Raw genomic sequence first — 19,969 nt, forward strand, 5'->3', positions numbered from 1 at the left:
CTTTTCCAAGTATTTGGTCATAAACCAAAGTCTGCACCCAATTAGGTGACAACCCATCCACTAGTCGAGACAGTAGGGCCCCTGGGCCTCAGTGGTAGACAGATATTATCATCCACAGAGCCATAAAGCTAGGAGTAATAAATCATTCAGTGCTCTCTATTTGATAAAATGTGTAACAGAGACACGGTAACGGCGTTAAGGCCTCAAACATACTGTATCTATGTCCGTAATGGAACTCCTTGTTGTTTATTACTCAACGTTAACGCCAATACTGATTTAACTGTAATAAGCTAGTACCGTCGATAAAGTGGCCAGGCCCTGGATTTATCACTCCACACATTTACTTCACTTTAACTTTAACGGTTTCTGTCTTTTGTTTTCTTAACTCTGAAAAGCAATATTTGGTTTAAAATATGCTTTAATGGTAAATTTAGCAATGTAACAATACTTGGCCCAAATCAAATGGGCAATCACATTTTTCAAGGGCTTTTCATTAGCTTTAAAGTCTGTGAAAAAGAAAATTCAGTATTTACTGAGACAATATTAACTAGTTTAAATATCAGTAAATCAAGTGAACCACAAAACGGTTTCCATTGGGATTTATTATTTTATTGACAACATATGTTGTCCAGTCTGGAGCTCCTACTGAACACGAGGACAGAAATTCCCAAAGATACATTTGGCAAGTCTTAAATTGTGTTACTTAATAATTAATGGAAATGTTGGAACATATGAAATTTATAGAAGAGTGTGAAAAGCGATTTGTTTGACATCACAGCATTTGTTTATTACAGATTCTTTGTCTTTGTTAATACAAAGTACTGAACAATGTCACTACTCCCTTTTCTCTGAAAATGAAGACCTCTTCCAATGCGAGGAACCCAAAAAATACAAGACAAAAAGTACTTTACAGTTATCAATACTATGTGAATTCCATTACATTTATAAAATCAATATTTTCAATGCTTTTAAACTCTTTATTTCTTTATTCTTCATTTTTAAGTACACTTACAAACAAAATTATGCAATTCACACACGCTTGGCACACACACAAACACACACACAATTATATCCCATTTTTTGGTGTCAAAATGTACTTGCATATGTATGAACTCTTCAGCTGATACACAAAGGTTTATTTTTACCACTGCATCTACTTTTCTCTTCTCATTTGTCTGTGTTCCTCTCAACACAAAAATCGCACCACATATCCCATTCCATTTTTACTGCCATGTAACACAGTTACCATTCACTTATTTCATCTGCAAAATTGCTCAAACATTATTCCAATATTGTGAAAATGTAATTGTTATTGAATAAAACTGCACTAATGTGAGCTTTTCTCAGCACTGGATGAACATGTGTTTTGCCAGTCTGCAGCTATGTAGTCTTTCCCAACTACTTCTTCAAAGTTTATAACGTTTGTACAAGAAACCAGCTACAAATGTCAGCGTCAAATCCACTCAGATGTAATGTAAAAACAAGTGGCAGCAGGTTGCTCATTTCTAAGGCAAAACTTTAGGCCTTTGAGTCACATCAACAATTTCACCATCATAATTTCAATCAGGCCTTTGTGAAGAAAAACAAATCTTCTAAGTATAAAAAATGACAGTGTGGAGGTTCAACCAGTATTTTGGGCAATTTTAAACACAGTATACTGCACAGTGGCAGTGTTGTAAAGGGATGGAAGAGCAGATATACAGTCATACACACAAGCATACTAGAACCTTCACTTTATTACAGTAAGACACTAAATCAGAGATAAACAAGAAATCCTCACTTACGTCTTGAAGGCCACCAGTTAACATATTAATGAAACTATTTGAATCATAATTATATAGAAATTTATATATTAACCAGGTCTTACCCTGTTTTTTTAGTGTTACTAAAGCACACCATGCTGTGGATGGCAATAGAACTACTGTTATCAGCATGAATCCTCTTCTGCTCCTTATCTGAGAGGATGCACAGACTTGAGCAGAGAGACTAAAACATTTTTTTTAACTAATGATTTGGAAGCCCTGCCCATTTGATTTACTCCCCCTTTTCTCAGCCTGACCCAAGTCAAAGCAGCACAAACATTTTCATTCCAGTCCTCTCACAAGTGTTACAGCAACAAGGGGGTAGGTGTGAAGACAGGAACCAAAATGGGATGAGGGAGGCCGGAGGAAAACCCTGCTCCCCCTCTGGATCAGACAGCAGTGATCGTCCTGGAAATCTCTTAAAACAGAGAGCCACTGGAGGGAGGCAGCCGTCCAAGTGGGGGGACAAGCCGGCCTTTGCAGTAGCTGTTCACCAGGCGGCTTTGATGGATCATTTTCTTCAAGGGCAGTCAAAGCCGAGGTCAAAAGATGTCGGGACAGCCCTCCCAGCTCCCACGGTCCTTTGCTTCCCAGTAGCCTCCCTTATAGATATGTATTTGCTCACCTGTGATCCGATCCTCACAGCGCTCGAACCAAAGTGCCTGGTAGCTGTCATAAGGTGCACCTGAAAGAGAGAAAAATTGTGTTAGCAAAAAAGACAAAAGAAAATAGAAGACATAAACAGAAATGGAAGCATGACATTTGGCAGTGAAGGAGTACTTGCTTTTTAGGGACGGATCAGTAAGAGAGTCTTCCTCGGCAGCTTTTGGAAGAGAAAAGGGGATTACAGAGATTTATTTTTTTAACCCCTTTTAGATTTTCCCCATGCATGGTAGAGAGGTATACAGATAAAGTAAACACACACTAGACACTCACCTTCTTCTGACTGGCTGGAGGTGCGCTGGCTGGCAGCTTCCCTCTCTCTCTCGCGCCGGACGCTGCGCTGCTTCTCCTCCAGCCGCTGCTTCTCTGAGTTGGCCTCTTCCCAGCGGCCGTCCTCCATCAGGCGCTGGTCAGGCCGGCGCCGGCTGTCAGTGGGCGCCACACCCTCCTCAAGCTCATTTAGGGTCAGCGCCAAGGCAGTGAAGTAGTACATGGTCTCCGCTCCCTCACTGTGATGAAAGATGAAGAACAGCAGCACTGAAGTAGCTTGTTGCTTTCCTCTTGCTGATTCTATTGAACTGCGTCTTAAATTGTTTGTTTGCAGCCTTTTGTAAAGCACCTGAATGATATATATGAAATTTGCTTTTAAAAAGAATAGTTTGTTGTTAATATTATGAACAAAATGGGAATTATTTTCTTATGGAGGAAAACAAAATTATACACATGCAGACAAGGAGATTAGTCTAAATACCACTGCTGACAGTTATGGTGCAGACCAGCTCTACTTGGCTTGACGTGACTAGTCCTCCTTTTTCCATAACAGAATTAATCCGCCTCATGCGTGAGTCGAGCATGGCTGGTCGGCATAGTGACGCCGCAGCAAACTGCCGTGACCTAACGCGACACACACACACTGAACGTCGAAGCTGTGTTGTTCTTGATTCTTGATATGTGGCAAAATTTAGTTTCTAAAGAAGCTGGAGGCAGCAAAAACACACAGTTGGCTAAACTATTTAAAAATGGCGGGTTTGTTCAGGACCCCCTGTCTGTCGCCAGCAAAAATGGCGCAGTGAAAAGTGGCGATTCTCTCAGATCAACCAGTAGTCTGCAGGTTTTCACCTCACTTTTTGGTATTGCTTCAGCTCGCTTGGAACCTTAACGACGGATACTAAAGTACCTGTTGGCAGGTACAAGGGACTTTTGTCATCATGGAAAACCGAAACAGGCGAGTCGAGTAGGTACCATGTAATCGAAAAATGCCATCAGTCATTACTCGTAGACATGGTTTGCATGGGTGGCCACAGAGTGTAGGTGTAGCACGCCACCTGTTGTAGGGTTGAGAATTGTTCAGCCTTGATTAATTATAATGATGGCAGTGGTTCCCAGTGTTTTATTGTGGAGGTGGGTCACTCTGAAATAAAGACCACATCTGCAGACCCTATGGAAATAACTTTTCACTTTCTGCCCAATAAACGCTCAAGGTACATATCTACATATGTTCTGGGAGTGCTTCCCCGTTGGTCAGTTCTGGAACAAAGTTACTGTCGATGTCTTGATTCTGAACGACCTGTCAGCCTTTTATCTCTTTGAAACTCAGAAACATGCTGTATTTGCTGGACTTACAGCTGCAAAGAAAATAATTGCAACTTGTTGGAAACCCAGCATTCTAATGTCTCAATAAATTGTTTGTTGATAATTTCTGAATATTGAAAAAAAAAAACTAAAAATAAATAAAATAAATAAATAAGCTAAGGCAGTGAAGTATTACATGGTCTCCGCTCCCTCACTGTGATGAAAGATGAAGAACAGCAGCACTGAAGTAGTTTGTTGCTTTCCTCTTGCTGATTCTATTGAACTGCGTCTTGAATTGTTTGTTTGCAGCCTTTTGTAAAGCACCTGAATGATATGTATGAAAGGTGCTTTTAAAAAGAAAAGTTTGTTGTTGATATTATGAAAACAAAATGCTAATTATTTTCTTATGGAGGAAAAAAAATTACACACATACAGACAAGGAGATTAGTCTAAATACCACTGCTGACAGTTATGGTGCAGACCAGCTCTACTTGGCTTGACGTGACTAGTCCTCCTTTTTCCATAGCAGAATTAGTGCCTAATACGTGAGTCAAGCATGGATAGTCGTCACAGTGACGCCACACCAAACTGCCGTGACCTAACGCAACACACAAACAGAATGTCAAAGCTGTGTTGTTTTTGATTCTTGACATGTGGCTGTTTGCCAGAAGACAAATTTAGTTTCTAAAGAAGCTGGAGGCAGCAAAAACAAACAACAGGCTAAACTATTTAAAAATTGCGGGTTTGTTCAGGACCGCCTGTCTGTCGCTAGCAGTGATGACGCAGTGAATAGTGATTCTCTCACATCAACCTGTGGTCTGCAGGTTTTCACCTCACCTTTTGTGTCGCCTCAGCTCGCGTGGAACCTTAACGGAGGTGAGAGTAAAAAAAAAGTACCTGTTGGCAGGTACAAGGGACTTTTTCATAATTGAAAACCGAAACAAGCGAGTCGAGTTGAGTCGAGTAGGTACCTTGTAATCGGAAAATGCCATTAGTCATTACTCGTAGACACGGTTAGCATGGGTGTCCACCGAGGTAAACAAACTGCTAAGTGTAGGTGTAGCACTCCACCTGTTGTAGGGTTGAGAATTGTTCAGCCTTGATTAATTATAATGATGGCAGTGGTTCCCAGTGTTTTATTGTGGAGGTGGGTCACTCTGAAATAAAGACCACATCTGCAGACACTATGGAAATAACTTTTCACTTTCTGCCCAATAAAAGCTCAAGGTACATATCTACATATGTTGTGGGAGTGCTGTCCAATTGGTCAGTTCTGGAACAAGATTGCATCCAAAGTTTCCACCTTGAATAATGTTACTGTGCCTGGTAATGTCGATTTCTTGATTTTGAATGACCTGTCAGCCTTTCATCTCTTTGAAACTCAGAAACATGCTGTATTTGCTGGACTTACAGCTGCAAAGAAAATAATTGCAATTTGTTGGAAACCCAGATTTCTAATGTCTCAATAAATAGTTTGTTGATAATTTCTGAATATTGAAAAAAAAAAAAAAAAGAAAGAAATTTAAAAAAAATAAGCTAAGGCAGTGAAGTATTACATGGTCTCCGCTCCCTCACTGTGATGAAAGATGAAGAACAGCAGCACTGAAGTAGTTTGTTGCTTTCCTCTTGCTGATTCTATTGAACTGCGTCTTGAATTGTTTGTTTGCAGCCTTTTGTAAAGCACCTGAATGATATGTATGAAAGGTGCTTTTAAAAAGAAAAGTTTGTTGTTAATATTATGAAAACAAAATGGTAATTATTTTCTTATGGAGGAAAAAAAAATTATACACATACAGACAAGGAGATTAGTCTAAATACCACTGCTGACAGTTATGGTGCAGACCAGCTCTACTTGGCTTGACGTGACTAGTCCTCCTTTTTCCATAGCAGAATTAGTGCCTAATACGTGAGTCAAGCATGGATAGTCGTCACAGTGACGCCACACCAAACTGCCGTGACCTAACGCAACACACAACAAGGTAAACAAACTGCTAAGTGTGGGTGTAGCACTCCACCTGTTGTAGGGTTGAGAATTGTTCAGCCTTGATTAATTATAATGATGGCAGTGGTTCCCAGTGTTTTATTGTGGAGGTGGGTCACTCTGAAATAAAGACCACATCTGCAGACACTATGGAAATAACTTTTCACTTTCTGCCCAATAAAAGCTCAAGGTACATATCTACATATGTTGTGGGAGTGCTGTCCAATTGGTCAGTTCTGGAACAATATTGCATCCAAAGTTTCCACCTTGATTAATGTTACTGTGCCTGGTAATGTCGATTTCTTGATTTTGAATGACCTGTCAGCCTTTCATCTCTTTGAAACTCAGAAACATGCTGTATTTGCTGGACTTACAGCTGCAAAGAAAATAATTGCAACCCGTTGGAAACCCCATTTCTAATTCTGAATATAAAAAAAAAGAAATTTAAAAGAAATTTAAAAAAAGAAATAAGCTAAGTTTTGCGTAATAAAACATTCACCGAAAAGAAGCTGATGTGCTATTTTGAACAGGAAATGCCTCTTATGTTTGATGAGTGTGAGTTTAGTTTCTACTCGTCGTCTACTTGATAAATTAAAATCAGGAAAAAATGCATAAAGATCTGGTTGCCTTGGTAAAACAATTTTAAATTTCAGCCTTTCATTTCTGGTGAGTAAGAAACCAAAATATTGTGTGTTTAAACCAAAACACAGTTTGTTTTTAAACTGATTTTTGCTGCAAACAAATGCTAAACAGTCTTTTGTCTTCAATGACAAATGTATTTTGTGTTTATCTTTGGTAAAACTCACCTGTTGTCTTTTGAGCGCTTTTCAGTGCCTCATTTAATAAAGACCATAATGTCACGCGTACCTAACCATGGAGTTATAAAACTCACGGTAAAGGGTTCCTCCTCCAAACCTCTCTGGCTTTGAGGGTTTGATAGACCGTCTTCTGTTTGCCCTCTGTGCCATTCTCTCCTCCTCGGCTGCTCTGCATCACCCGGGAAAACTCCATCTTCTCATCCCACGTGCCCGACAGCACGTAGTGGGCCTTGCCATCTTTGTCCATCACCACACCTGTAACCTAAAGAAAGGAAAGCGAGAGAAGGCAGAGACGTGTAACTGTAGTTTGGTTATTACTAAAACACATCAGTGTAGATCTATATTATACTACAGAAGCATACAGTGGGGCTCGAAAGTTTGGGAACCCCAGCTAAAAATTTGGATTAATGTGCATAAAGAAGCCAAGAAAAAAATCCAATGACAGGTTAGACATTTGTATGACATGCCACAAAAATTTAGATTTTGTTTCCATCATTTACACTTTCAAAATAACAGAAAACATAAAGAATGGTGTCTGAAAAAGTTTGGGCACCCTGCAGAGTTTATAGCATGCACCGCCCCCTTAGGAAAGCTGAGACTTGACAGCGTCATGGATTGTTGTCAATCATCATCTGGAAAGACCAGGTGATGTCAATCTTAAGGTTTTAAATGCCCAGACTCATCTGACCTTGCCCCAACAATTAGCCCCATTGGTTCTTCTAAGCAGTTGTCTAGAAAACTGAAACTGAAAATAGTTGACGCTCACAAAGCAGGAGAAGGCTATAAGAAGATGGAAAGAGGTTTTCAGATGTCAATATCCTCTGATCGGAATGTATTAAGAAATGGCAGTAATCAGGAACAGTGGACGTTAAAGCAAGATCTGGAAGACCAAGAAAAATATCAGACAGAACAGCTCGCAGGTTTGTGAGAAAAGCAAGTCCAAACCCACGTTTGACTACAAGATCCATCCAGAAAGACATGGCAGATACTGGAGTAGTGTTACACGATTCCACTATAAAGAGTTACTTGTACAAATATGGTCTTCATTGAAGAGTCATCAGAAGAAAACCTCCTTTACGACCTTACCATAAAAATCAGTGTTTGAAATTTGCAAATGAACATATAGACAAGGCTGATACATTGTGGGAACAAGTTCAGTGGACCGATGAGGTTAAAGTAGAACTTTTTTGCCGCAATGAGCAAAGGTACGTTTGAAGAAGAAAGGGCACAGAATTTAATGAAAAGAACCTCTGTCCAACTGTTAAGCATGAGGGGATCAATCATGCTTTGGGGTTGTATTGCAGCCAGTGCCACAGGTAACATTTCACGAGGAGAAGGAAAAATGGATTCAAAGAAATTTCAGCAAATTTGGGACGCTGACTTGACGCCATCTGTGAAAACAGCTGAAGTTAAAGAGAAGATGGGTTCTACAAATGGATAATGATCCTAAACACACCTCAAAATCCACGGTGGATTGGGCACCCAGATAGCTCAGTGGGTTAAGCGGGTGCCCATGTACAGAGGCTTGCTCCTCGACGCATTGGGTCAGGGTTCGAATCCTTTGCTGCATGTCACTCCCCCTCTCTCTCTTCCCCTTTCACACATCTCTGTCTGCCTATCTCATACAGGGAAAAAACCCAGAAAAAAATTACTTAAAAAAAAAAAATCCACGGTGGATTACATCAAGAGGCGTGAACTGAAAGTTTTGCCGTGGCCTTCACAATCTCTTGACCTAAACATTATTCAAAATCTAATGATAGGCCTTAAAAGAGCAGTGTGTGACAGATAGCCCAGAAATCTCAAAGAACTAGAAGATTTTTGGAAGGAAGAATGGGTGAAGATACCTCAAACAAGAATTGAAAGACTCTTGGCTGGCTACAAGAAGCGTTTCCAAGCTGTGATACTTGCTAAGGGGGGGGGGGGGGGGGGGGGGGTTGCACATTTTTTGTTGCACAATGCCTGAAAACATTAATACAATAACAACATAATTGACATACAGAGAGGAATTTGTCAATGCTCTTTGCATTTTTTCTCACCTTCCTGGCCACATCTCTGGAGAAGTAGCTGTAAGGAGCAAACTTCAGGTGGCAGCGGTCTCCGGTGGTGTGGTTCACCACGTCTATCTCTCCTGACTGGCAGAGAGAAAGAGTTTTAAAGAAATTGCTGAAATTGCTTTTAATTTTTTTTAAATACAAAAGTACAAAGCTCAATTTAGGGTTGGCAGTATTCGGATAAAACTACTGTGGACGGACACATGGAAGTCAGGCACCGCTTTCAAAGGATTTTACTCTATTTGTCACCTCCACAAACAATATGCGTAGGGAAATGCAAAGCAGTATGCTCATAAGACTGCACAGACTAGTGTGGTATCAGAGAATAAAGCATTTTAAATATATGAATATTAAAATGCTCACATTTATAATGGGCCAGCGTGTTGGTGGGCTGTGCAATTCTTCAGTGTGGGTAAATATCTACACGTCACAATTTTAACTCTGGCAGTCTCACCTGATCAATCCATAGTTTTCCTACAATGATGTTGTGCACTGTGGTGGTCACTTTCTTCCATGTGTAGTGATTGTTGCCCTTTTCAAAGATTGCGTGAATTGTGCCTGCGTTGAAAGAGAGAATGCAGACAGCACAAGCAAATAAGGTTCATGTTACCAAACAAGCCTATGTTACATATTCAATTTTGTCCGAATGTTAATATTTCTTTAATCAAAGGTGCCTGCTACATTCCCCAAACTCATATCATCATCAAAGAACACTGTAGTCATCAACATCATCATGTGTGTTCCGAAAAGTTTTTGTGTTACACCCTATATCTACATCATGCCAAGGAATGCTTCAAAAGTTTTGAAAGGCACCGCCTCTTACCTAAAGGCATAATGGAGAGGTATTTTCCCCTGAACTTGCTGGCAACAGTTATTTCTTGTCTCAAGGTCCAGCCGCGATCAGAGATTGCATGATGCGCTGCTGCAGGAGGGTGGTGACTCACCTGAGAAAAAGGTAAAGACGTAAAGCGTACAATTTGTGTTTTAAAAAAAACAACACAAGAGGCGTTGAAATGTGGTCCTTGAGTGGTATTGCCTTGTAGGTTTAGATTCTATATAAGGGTTATAATACACATATAGCGTCATATAGACACATACAGTACATACTGACAGACCTGTTGTGCGTGAAGAAAAAAACTGTTGTTATAGTGCAGAGCATAACAAACCCCATTGTATGCTCAAGTACGCACAACAGTCAGAATGCTCCAATCCCTTCATAGTACTCATCTACAATAGGATTTAATAGTTTCTCAAACTTCCACACCCAGTCCTATTTAAAGCCTTTGTGACTATATGCATTCTGTTTCTTGTAATTGCCTTCTACAAATAATTTATTTTCTCTGCTTTAAATATCCTTTCTTTTTTCCCCACATTGTGCTTTAGAAAAAAATAAAATTGATGTTGCTTTTTGTACTACAAAGAATATACTTTCTTTGGCTTACAGTGTTTTTAAGTAAGCTTTGCATCGACCACAATTATTTGTTATAAAAAAAGAATGTGAATTGCTGCCACATAAAAATAGCTGGAGCTATGCTATGCAACAGCTGTAATGGTTTTATTCAGCATTAACAGCTGTTTATTTAAGATTATTTTGGGGCATTTTAGGCCTTTATTGACAGGGCAGCTGAGTACATGAAAGGGGAGAGAGAGGGATTGACATACAGCAAAGGGCCGCAGGTCGAATCGAACCCGAGCCCCCTGCGTCAAGGAGTAAACCTCTACATATGGGTGCCCGCATAATAGCTGTTTAACCCTTGTAATGTCTTCCCATCAACCACGAAAACAATTTTTTTGTCACTTTTTCAATGTTGTGGGTGCTTTTTTGGATGTTTTTTCCAGAATTATTTGATATTTGTAATGTTGACATTTTCAGCGCTTATTTTGAAGGCCCATTCTTTAAGATAAAAAAACTGAAAACGGGTCAAATCTGACCCGAGGACAACATGAGGGTTAACCACCACAACTGTTGTTCCCTCAATTGTTCCCTCGGATCAGGGAGGCTCCAAAATCATGGTAGCAGTTGTCGCCATGGTCCCGCTCCATGTTCTGTGATGCCATGTTCATCTGCTACACTCTGCGGTGCCCAGCTACGTCCTGCTGCGCCTTGTAATGCCGCACAATGCCCTGCTATGCCATGAACTACTACAAAGAATTGCTACAAACTACTATTTTTTCTATTTTTGTTATTTCCACTCTTTATTTTAACCCCAACCGGCCCGTCAGACACTGCCTACCAAGAGCCTGGGTCTGACCGAGGTTTCTGCCTCAAAGGAAGTTTTAACTCGCCACTGTTGCACTGTTGCTTGCTCTGGAGGAGACTACTAGAACTGTTGGGTCCCTGTAAATTCTGGAGTGTGGTCTATCTGTAAAGTGTCTTGAGATAACTCTTGTTATTAATTGATACTATAAATAAAACTGAATTGAAATTGAATTGAATTGAACTCTTTTGACCCTCAATTATGATAAACCTGTTCTTCTATTACTAATATGATTAGATAACACCCAGGACTGCGACTTCTCTGGAACATTTTCATCCCCAAATACATGAGGACGAGGAAGCAAAAGACTTGGTTCAGTTTCACTTCCCTGTTGGAAGGCTTCTATCTCTGTTTGTTTCTTCTTGTCTCACCTGTTCGCAGAGGGAGCGGTAGCCGCTCTCTCTCCGGCGGTCTAGCTCATACGTCTCTCCCAGCAGAGGGTTGAAGGGCTTGCCTGTGCGATAGACGGTGGTCGAGTAGGAGGACACGGAGAAGACAGCCACGTAGCACATTTGCTCCAGCGAACTCTGGCACTTGGAGGCCTTATCCAGCAGCTCGTGGTACTCAAGGTCCTCCGACAACCGCTGCAGCATGGAAATGGGCTCGTTGAAGTTTACCTAGTGAGCAGAATGATTCAGATGTCTAATCATTTACAGTCCCCATTAACATTTATTTAGAAAAGTAAATTTCTATTATCATAGTGTTTGTAAGCTTAGCCTACATATTGTACAAAATCACAATGAACTAACATATTTAAATATGGGGCATGTACTTATATTATATAATACATTATATAAATTATATTATAGCCCTACAAATACTGGATTTTTGATGCCAATAGTAAGTTTTTAAAAACATTTACACATAACATAAACCCTTAGTATCTTGATAAGGATTCTTTTTTTGTCACCAATAAAATAATGAGCAACTGATAGAGTACAGGCAAAAAGTTTGAACACACCTTCTCATGCAATGCGTTTCCTTTATTTCCAGACAATTTACATTATTGGTTATCACTGAAGGCATCAAAACTATGAATGAACACATGTGGAACTATGTACTTAACAAAAAAGTGTGAACTGGAGGTGTGTTGGGGGTCATTGTCCTGTTAAAAAATAAATGATGGTCCAACTAAACGCAAACCGGATGGGATGTTGCATATCGCTGCAGGAGGCTGTGGTAGCCATGCTGGTTCAGTATGCCTTCAATTTTGAATAAATCCCCAACATTGTCACCAGCAAAGCACCCCCAACACCATCACACCACCTCCTCCATGCTTCACGGTGGGAACCAGGCATGTAGAATCCATCTGGCCACCTTTTCTCCGTCGCACAAAGACACGGCGGTTGGAACCAAAGATCTCAAACTTGGACTCATCAGACCAAAGCACAGATTTCAACTGGTCTAATGTCCATTCCTTGTGTTTCTTGGCCCAAACAAATCTCTTCTGCTTGTTGCCTCTCCTTAGAAGTGGGACACATTCAAAGTTTTTGCAATTTTCCAGAGCGACTGACCTTCATTTCTCAAAGTTATGATGGCCACTTGTTTCTCTTTACTCAGCTGACTGGTTCTTGCCATAATAGGAATTCTAACAGTTGGTTAATACGCTGTCGGCTGTGTATCAACCTGACTTCTGCACAACACAATTGATGGTCCCGACCCCATTTATAAGGCAAGCAATTCCACTTTTTAACCCTGACAAGGCACACTTGTGAAGTGAAAACCATTTCAGGTGACTACCTCTTGAAGCTCATCAAGAGTTTGCCAAGAGTGTGCAAAGCAGTAATCAGAGCAAAGGGTGGCTACTTTGAAGAAACTAGAATATAAGACATGTTTTCAGTTATTTTACACTTTTTGTTAAGTACATAATTCCACATGTGTTCATTCATAGTTTTGATGCCTTCAGTGATAACCAACAACAACAATGTAAATAGTCATGGAAATAAAGGAAACGCATTGAATGAGAAGGTGTGTTCAAACTTTTGGCCTGTACTGTATATCGGCCTGGCAAATTTATCTGCCATAGTATTTTAGTAAGAAAGTACAGTTTGTATAATGAGTATATTGTATTTTTGTATATTATATTATGTATATCAGCATGTCATTGCGTCTTCTGCAACGCAGTAGACGCCCAGCTGTCCTGTCATGATTTGGGGCAGGCCAGGAAATTTATGCTAATATGTTCTATTAAAGGCAGGGTTGGTAAGGAGTTGAATATAGCATCTCCCATACAAAGATGTGTACAAGCATCACTAAATCGCTGCTTAAAAGCAGAGCAGTGAAAGGACCGCACTGCATACCTCATGTAACCAGACACCCAATGTTATCATACCAAATGTCTAAGACCAACATGAATCCTGTTGACGAAGCTGTGACGAAGACCCGCATAAAGCTTGTTTACGCTTTGTTGAGTGAAATGGGCTGATGTAGGAATATGCAAAATAGAGCAGATTATTATGAAAAGAAACCTAAATAAAGACTAAGGATATAAACCTACAGCCTATCCCCAACTCTCTGTCTCGACCTTTATGAATGTTTTCTTAAAACATTCACATACAACAGACAACAAAACTTGTTGGAACTGGTAACCAATTTAACATCTCAATAGAATGACTAATGACTCATAAAGAATGTTGTTGAGCCAGTATTGCAGACATGACAAACAGTTTTTTGGGTGGAACCCACGTCACAGGAGCATGTTGGTGCAGGGAGTCCTTGATTCATTAAGGCGTCCCTTTCAAGAGGAAGTTATCTTTTTTGCTGGCCATACCGACACATTTCTTGAATGGCAAACTCACAGGCATTGGAATCTTAGACAGCTCTTTGCCAATACAGTTCTTCATTATACTCCACAGGTTGAGAGAGTAGTTTGGCTTGTCTGGAATGCGTGTCCGCCTCTTCTTAAGGGGTATCAAGTCCTGAGAGAGAGACTCCTGGTTTATCACAAGAGGCTCCTCATTAAGCTAAAAGGAAGATAGTTGTGTCAATAAAGAACATACAAACTTATGGAAATAGGAAAGCTTTCAAAACAGGTTTATGGTTTGATTAAATGTGTTTCTGATCTAATTTATTATGACTGTAGCACAATAACACTATTAATATTAAACAATCTGCCAGCCTCCTGCAGCTTTGCAATAATACTGCGCATTTTTATTTATTATAATAAATGATGGTAAACAACATATTAAGGGTTTTAGCTGAAAAACAGTAAAACTGTCTTTGAAAAGAATGAAACATACCGATTGATCATCAGGACACATTTCACTGTTGAAACCGCTGATATTACTGCTTGACCTTCTGTAAAGAGATTTTTTTTAAATGAAACAAAGAGGCACTGTCAGTGTTTGGAAGGATTCTGGTAAAACAAATCGTCCGCTTACAAGGAAATGATTCAACCAAACCAATCCAACACAACACAGTCAATTAGTGATTTCCAAAATATGGGGCAGTGTGAACAAGGAACTGAATTGAATAAATACATTTCCAAAGCAGTAAAGATCAATGGAGGAATTTACTATGTTAAAAGATTTCAAGATCAAGATCTTCATTTATTGCTGCATACTTCTGCAGGAGCAGTAAATGGGTTTATGGGGTAAATGAGTGTGCACTAACTTGTGAAAATGAGGATCTGCAGGTACAGTGATAAACTCAGGAGCCTCTTCCACGGCATCAAAGAACTCATTGTCGTCGTCGTCGTCGCTGGCCTCACCTTTTCCTGGCCCAGCAGAACCTCAACAAAAAAAGTGGACAGAAGAATGAGTTGAGAAACAACTGACCAAGTGCTAACATGGGAAATGGTCTGAGTCACATCTTACTTTTATTGTCTGCAGTAGCATTAGCCTGTGCAGCCCCTCTGAACGCTCGCTCCAGGTTGTTGTGCTGCTTGGCCAGCTGCTCTAAAGTCTCCTCCAGCCTTACCCGCTGGTCCCGCTCTGCTTGAAGGGCCTTCTGCCATCGCTTGCTGTGAGCCTGAGCCAGCGCGAGGAAGTCTCGGCACGCCTATCAATCAATATGAGCCATTTTGACCAGTTAATTTGGCCTGCACATAAGTACAGACTGCATGGAGCATAGGTTTACAAGACTCCCATTTACACATTATACATGAACAACAAAGCAGAAATACTGAGAGGTGGCAACACCTACATTAATCATGGCATTAGAGGTGATGCGGAACAGTGTGGCCCTCTCGGTCACCTGACGAATCTTATCCCCAGCCTCACCAGTCAGACGCAAATTGTCCAGTTCTGATAAAGACCTTGAACAAACAGTTGGGACAATAACTCATCAACTCACAGTGTAAAATAATGGGATAAATAATGAGTTTTGTCTGTCAACTGCAGTACTTCTTTATCTACTTGCTTTTTTGAAAATAGTCCAAACAACACTTAAACTCTGCCTGTAAATCTCAGAGCAAAAGTAGCATGCAACAGTGATATGATATTCTGGATATGAGGACATTACTTCACAACAGATTTTGAGTTGTCATGAGAAACATGAGTATGTGCATATTTTCGTCTAATGTGTGTTGAAAGAGACATGAGAAACTTTGGACTACGTAAGCAAAAAGTGAAGCAAAAACAGAGCAATAGATTGTTAAAGCCTGACCTCTGGAGGGCAGAGCCATGCTTAGAAATTAGGTCGTTGCATGTGCTCAGATCCTCCACCTTGCTGCCTAGCGTTCTGAGAGCAGACTGAACTTCTGAATTCTGTGACCCGCCACCTTGTCCGGGTGCCACCGGTGGGGATGATGGGGAAAAGTCATCCCCCGAATCATCTGTTAATAATCAAAGGAACAGGAAAGCAAAAAATATCAGCTTTAAAAAAAAAAAAGCTTTCACAAAACCATACTATGTCTGCCACTCGCATTGCACTCTCTTAAGTTTTAAGAGCAAGAAAACTGAATACTGTTTTTTAATCTGACTGTGTGTTTGTATGTTTTACCTGACTCTGCTTGCATGCAGGCGGCTTTAGCTTTAGCCAGTTCTAGGGCAGTGATCCAGCGCTGCCGTTCCACTTCACAGCTGGCCTTCAGGTGGTATGTCTGCGCCCCGCCATTGGAGATGACAAAGTTGCAGGCGTCATCCACAGTGATAGTTGCTGTGGCCAAGTTGATTGTGCCTCGACATGTGTGGCCCATTTCTGCCTGGGTCCTAATAATCACAGGTGTGTGATTTGACATTTTGGAAAATATTTAACTGAACAGAAAAATTGTTTGATTGCTTAATCGTGAGCTAGTCGGATGACATTAAACAGTAGTTACGGCAGATCAAGGCTAAGGGATTTCCATGGTGACGTGATAAAGGCTATATTCTTCCTTAATTTTTATGTATTTTACAGGATCGCTTACCTGTAGTATGACAACAGCCCATTGCTCAGGACAAACCACCTCCGCTGATAACCCTTGATGTAATTTGTCCACTTGAACACCCATCCTTTGTATGTGTCTCCAGCAGGTGTGGGGGTCTTGGGCTCCGACATCACAGCCCCCAAAATCAAGGGACAGAATTGAAGAACCTTAGAAGAAAAATGAAAGTTCAAAATCTTAGAATTTACATAACAAGGCTTGTGCTCTCATGTAGGTCTGAACTGATTAAACAATTAGTAGGTTGCCACAAAATTAACCAGCAATTATTTTAACTGATTTGTTGTTTAAATCCCTCTTGAGGAAACAATGCAACAATTTCCACAAATAACTTCCTAAGCTACTCAAAGGAGCATATTTGCTGGGTTTATTTGGTGATATTCAAATTTATATTTTTGAATTTTGGATGTTTCAAGACATTCCCTCATCTTGGGCTTTGGTAAATTGCAATAGGCATTGTGACCTATTTCCTGACATTTTGAGGCTGAAATTATTTAATGGGAGGATAATTAGCAGAATTATTAATAATGTCAGCCAAAACTTTATATAAACCCAGTATTTTATACTACACTACTTTGCTTCATTATTGGAGGTTAATAATGATCGTTGAGTGTGGTGTGACCGGTCAAAGACTAACCATGGAATCAATTCAGATTCACTGCTGACACACTGTACTAACAAATATAGTGTTCAACATGGGATTGGAGGTGCATAAAAGAGGGACTGATTTGTGATTAAACCACATAGTGTGATTCTTTCTTCTTAATTTGCCATTGTTCATTCGCCATAAGGGCCCTTCAACTTTGGAACAAGCCAGGGGAGATAAGGCCCACAGAATCAGAGAAACCAAGATATACATTCTTTTTTTATACTTTAAACATTGTATTAATCCCCAGTTGGGAAGTTATTATTACTATTTTTATTATTATTATTATTATTATTATTATTATTATTATTATTATTATTAACGTTCTTGACTGTAGCAGTACTTCTTTTTTGTTAACACCTTTTTATAAAAAAGAAGGCAAAACGGAGAGAACTACTAAAATAAACAAAAACAGTAAAAAAGCATGAAAAACAAAAATACAGTAAAAGCAATAAAATCAATAATTCAAATTAAGATAAAAAGTAAAATTTAAAGACGTAATGAGATGAAAGCAAGTCTACAAGTACAGGAATAAAAACTATGTAAAGGATACTATAAGAAAATAACTAATATGTCCAATTTAACGGTTTTATTAATGGAAAGAATGAAGGCTGTCCAGTTTAGTGCTGGGTGTGCAAACACTTTGGTCGGGGGATGTGCAAAGGTTCACAGAATGTATAATATGTGCACTGGTCAGGGGTAATAGTCCAGCATGAGTGCTAATGTAACGTGTCAATGTAACGTAGTGTGACTGAGGGTGGGGGGTTACGACTGTTTAGCTCTGTTATATTGACCTCTGGATATCCTATTATTGCCTATAATATCACTTTTTCAACTGTTTTTAAGTTGCTCTACAAATTAAGTAAATATGTTTATTAATTACCTATAAACAAAATAGTACCAATTGAGACATACAAGGATTTTGTGTAAAACTGTAATTATAATGACTCGATCAGGGAAATGTGACAGTTGTACTTACAACTTACAACAATGACACCTAGAAAATAACAAAATACGATTTATTAAACTCCTAACATATTGATGAGTTTGACACCAGAAGCTAACCGACGTTAGCTCCAGTTAGGCTGCTGGGAGGCACGGTAACACCAGCCCATTGCTAGAACAGGAGCTAAAGTAAAGAAAAACACAAATTTCACGTTCGCGCGAAGTTTACCAGCTGACATGGACATCTTTACAATAATGTTATGGTACAAGCAAGACAACGTTACGTTAATAAATTATTAGCTAAACAGTATGCTTTCAAGCTTGCTAATGGCTGAATGTTTACCTTGACGTGTCCGAAATATGAGATCAGGCAACCAGACACCCAGTGAAGTCACTGCTAACTTTGACACCCATACGCTACTGTACCTAGCTAGCTGAAGAGGATAACTAGCTAACTGACCAACACGGGCAGCTAGCTAATGATAAAAACAGCTCAACCGAAGACAATAACAGCAATGTGATTGTAAAATGGAGTGACACCAACGAGTTTAATCAGTATCACATAATACTCGTGTTTAAAATGTTCATTCGACAGCTGCGTGCACCGAGAAGAATCTAAAGCTAAGCTAGCTAGCTACATCTAATTAGCCTAACGTTAGCTTTCTGGTTACACCAGGTGCAACATAGAGATGGTCTCGTCTAGAAACACACAGCTAGGCATTGTGTTTTCGACGTATGGCCGGACGAAACCGTCATTTTGACTTCAAAGTAATACTACATTGTGTCAGTGTTTGTTACTAAATTCAAAATGTTCTTCTTAGTCAGCGCAACAGCCATCGAAATATACATGCTGTACAATATATGCATCCATTTTCGTTTTCTGTTATAGCCGTTTATCAGTAGTGCACTTTTATTTTTATTCTAAGACCAAGAATGTGTTTTATTTTGAAAGATACAATCCAAAATAAACTTGATTGTATCTTGCTACTTTGACACATTCAGTTCATTCTTCAGATCGGGCTGGGTTTCCCAATCTACTAGTGCACACTCCGGTGCTGCGCATCGGAGTGTGAATGTGTGTGAATGTTTATCTGATGAGCAAGTGGCACCTTGTACGGCAGCCCCGGCCACAGTGTATGAATGTGTGTGAATGGTGAATGTTTCCTGTAGATGTAAAAGCGCTTTGAGCAGTTGTTAAGACTGGAAAAGCGCTATATAAATACAGCACATTTACATTTACATTTACTAGCTAGTAGCTAGCAACATTTAACAGCAAAATTGCATGAACTAACGTTGCTGATAGTACACTAGTCACTATGTTGATGTCAGTTGCAGGCAGTTTTTCAAATGAAATGTAGTTTAGCTACACAGACTAGCAAAAAACTGAACTGTTACGTTTCCATAGTTTTGTTTCTATTTAAAAACGAAAAAGCATGACTGTACTAGCTAAATGTCAAACATTTCGGTGACAGAAAAATACGACTCCGGTGGGACTCGAACCCACAACCTTTGAATCACTTCGAGCGATACCTAGAAGTCCAATGCGCTATCCATTGCGCCACGGAGCCACCTGTTGCATGAAGCTGAATCACCCAATTTAAAGTATCCTTAGATATCGAGTTCTCCTAGTATTGGTGAATATTACCATATTACTATAATACATCCATGCATTCGCTTCACCCACTTTCGCTCCACCGACTTCACAAAACTGTTTCGTTTGTTCACATATAATAAACATGCCTTGTGACATATTAAACACTAGGTGACGCTGAAGGACCATGCGCATTGGGCGGCTGTGACTCAGGAGCACTGTCTCTACATAACGTTCTGTAATCACGTGAATTGCGATTCGATCCCCGGGTCAGACGATG

General features: G+C 39.8%; 1 protein-coding gene and 1 non-coding gene across 3 annotated transcripts; both read right to left on the minus strand.

Annotated features, from left to right (window-relative positions):
• Positions 1–593: 593 nt before the first annotated feature.
• Positions 594–18,804, minus strand: LOC117962188 (oxysterol-binding protein 1-like). 2 transcript variants are annotated; one of them, XM_034901321.1, is made up of 17 exons: positions 18,442–18,802; positions 16,493–16,659; positions 16,087–16,295; positions 15,751–15,919; positions 15,289–15,400; positions 14,961–15,144; positions 14,758–14,875; positions 14,385–14,442; positions 13,944–14,108; positions 11,517–11,762; positions 9,711–9,831; positions 9,342–9,445; positions 8,873–8,968; positions 6,911–7,098; positions 2,739–2,974; positions 2,587–2,625; positions 594–2,487 (listed from the first exon to the last, which is right to left on the minus strand). In XM_034901321.1, exons 2-17 carry the CDS (start codon positions 16,621–16,623, stop codon positions 2,345–2,347), a joined length of 2,319 nt encoding a protein of 772 aa, XP_034757212.1. In that variant the 5' UTR covers positions 16,624–16,659; positions 18,442–18,802; the 3' UTR covers positions 594–2,344. The 2 variants fall into 2 exon arrangements, with proteins under 2 accessions (XP_034757212.1, XP_034757213.1); XM_034901322.1 differs by lacking the exon at positions 2,587–2,625 and having other exon boundaries at positions 18,442–18,804.
• Positions 18,805–19,577: 773 nt separating this feature from the next.
• Positions 19,578–19,666, minus strand: trnar-ucu. The gene is given in 2 exon segments: positions 19,578–19,613; positions 19,630–19,666. It is a non-coding gene; the product is annotated as a tRNA-Arg (tRNA).
• Positions 19,667–19,969: the final 303 nt, after the last annotated feature.

This window comes from Etheostoma cragini, chromosome 19 (assembly GCF_013103735.1).
Source record: "Etheostoma cragini isolate CJK2018 chromosome 19, CSU_Ecrag_1.0, whole genome shotgun sequence".
In the NCBI taxonomy this organism is placed as follows: Eukaryota; Metazoa; Chordata; class Actinopteri; order Perciformes; family Percidae; genus Etheostoma; species Etheostoma cragini.

What these genes read in the sequence shown, in the direction of transcription:
- LOC117962188 (XM_034901321.1), bottom strand. Translation starts at nt 16,623, where the DNA reads ATGTCGGAGCCCAAGACCCCCACACCTGCTGGAGACACATACAAAGGA. An exon ending in ACCGCTCCCTCTGCGAACAG is followed by an intron (nt 9,832 to 11,516) that starts GTGAGACAAGAA and finishes CCTTTTTCTCAG; the next exon opens with GTGAGTCACCACCCTCCTGC. An exon ending in TACTGATCCGTCCCTAAAAA is followed by an intron (nt 2,488 to 2,586) that starts GCAAGTACTCCT and finishes TCTCTCTTTCAG; the next exon opens with GTGCACCTTATGACAGCTAC.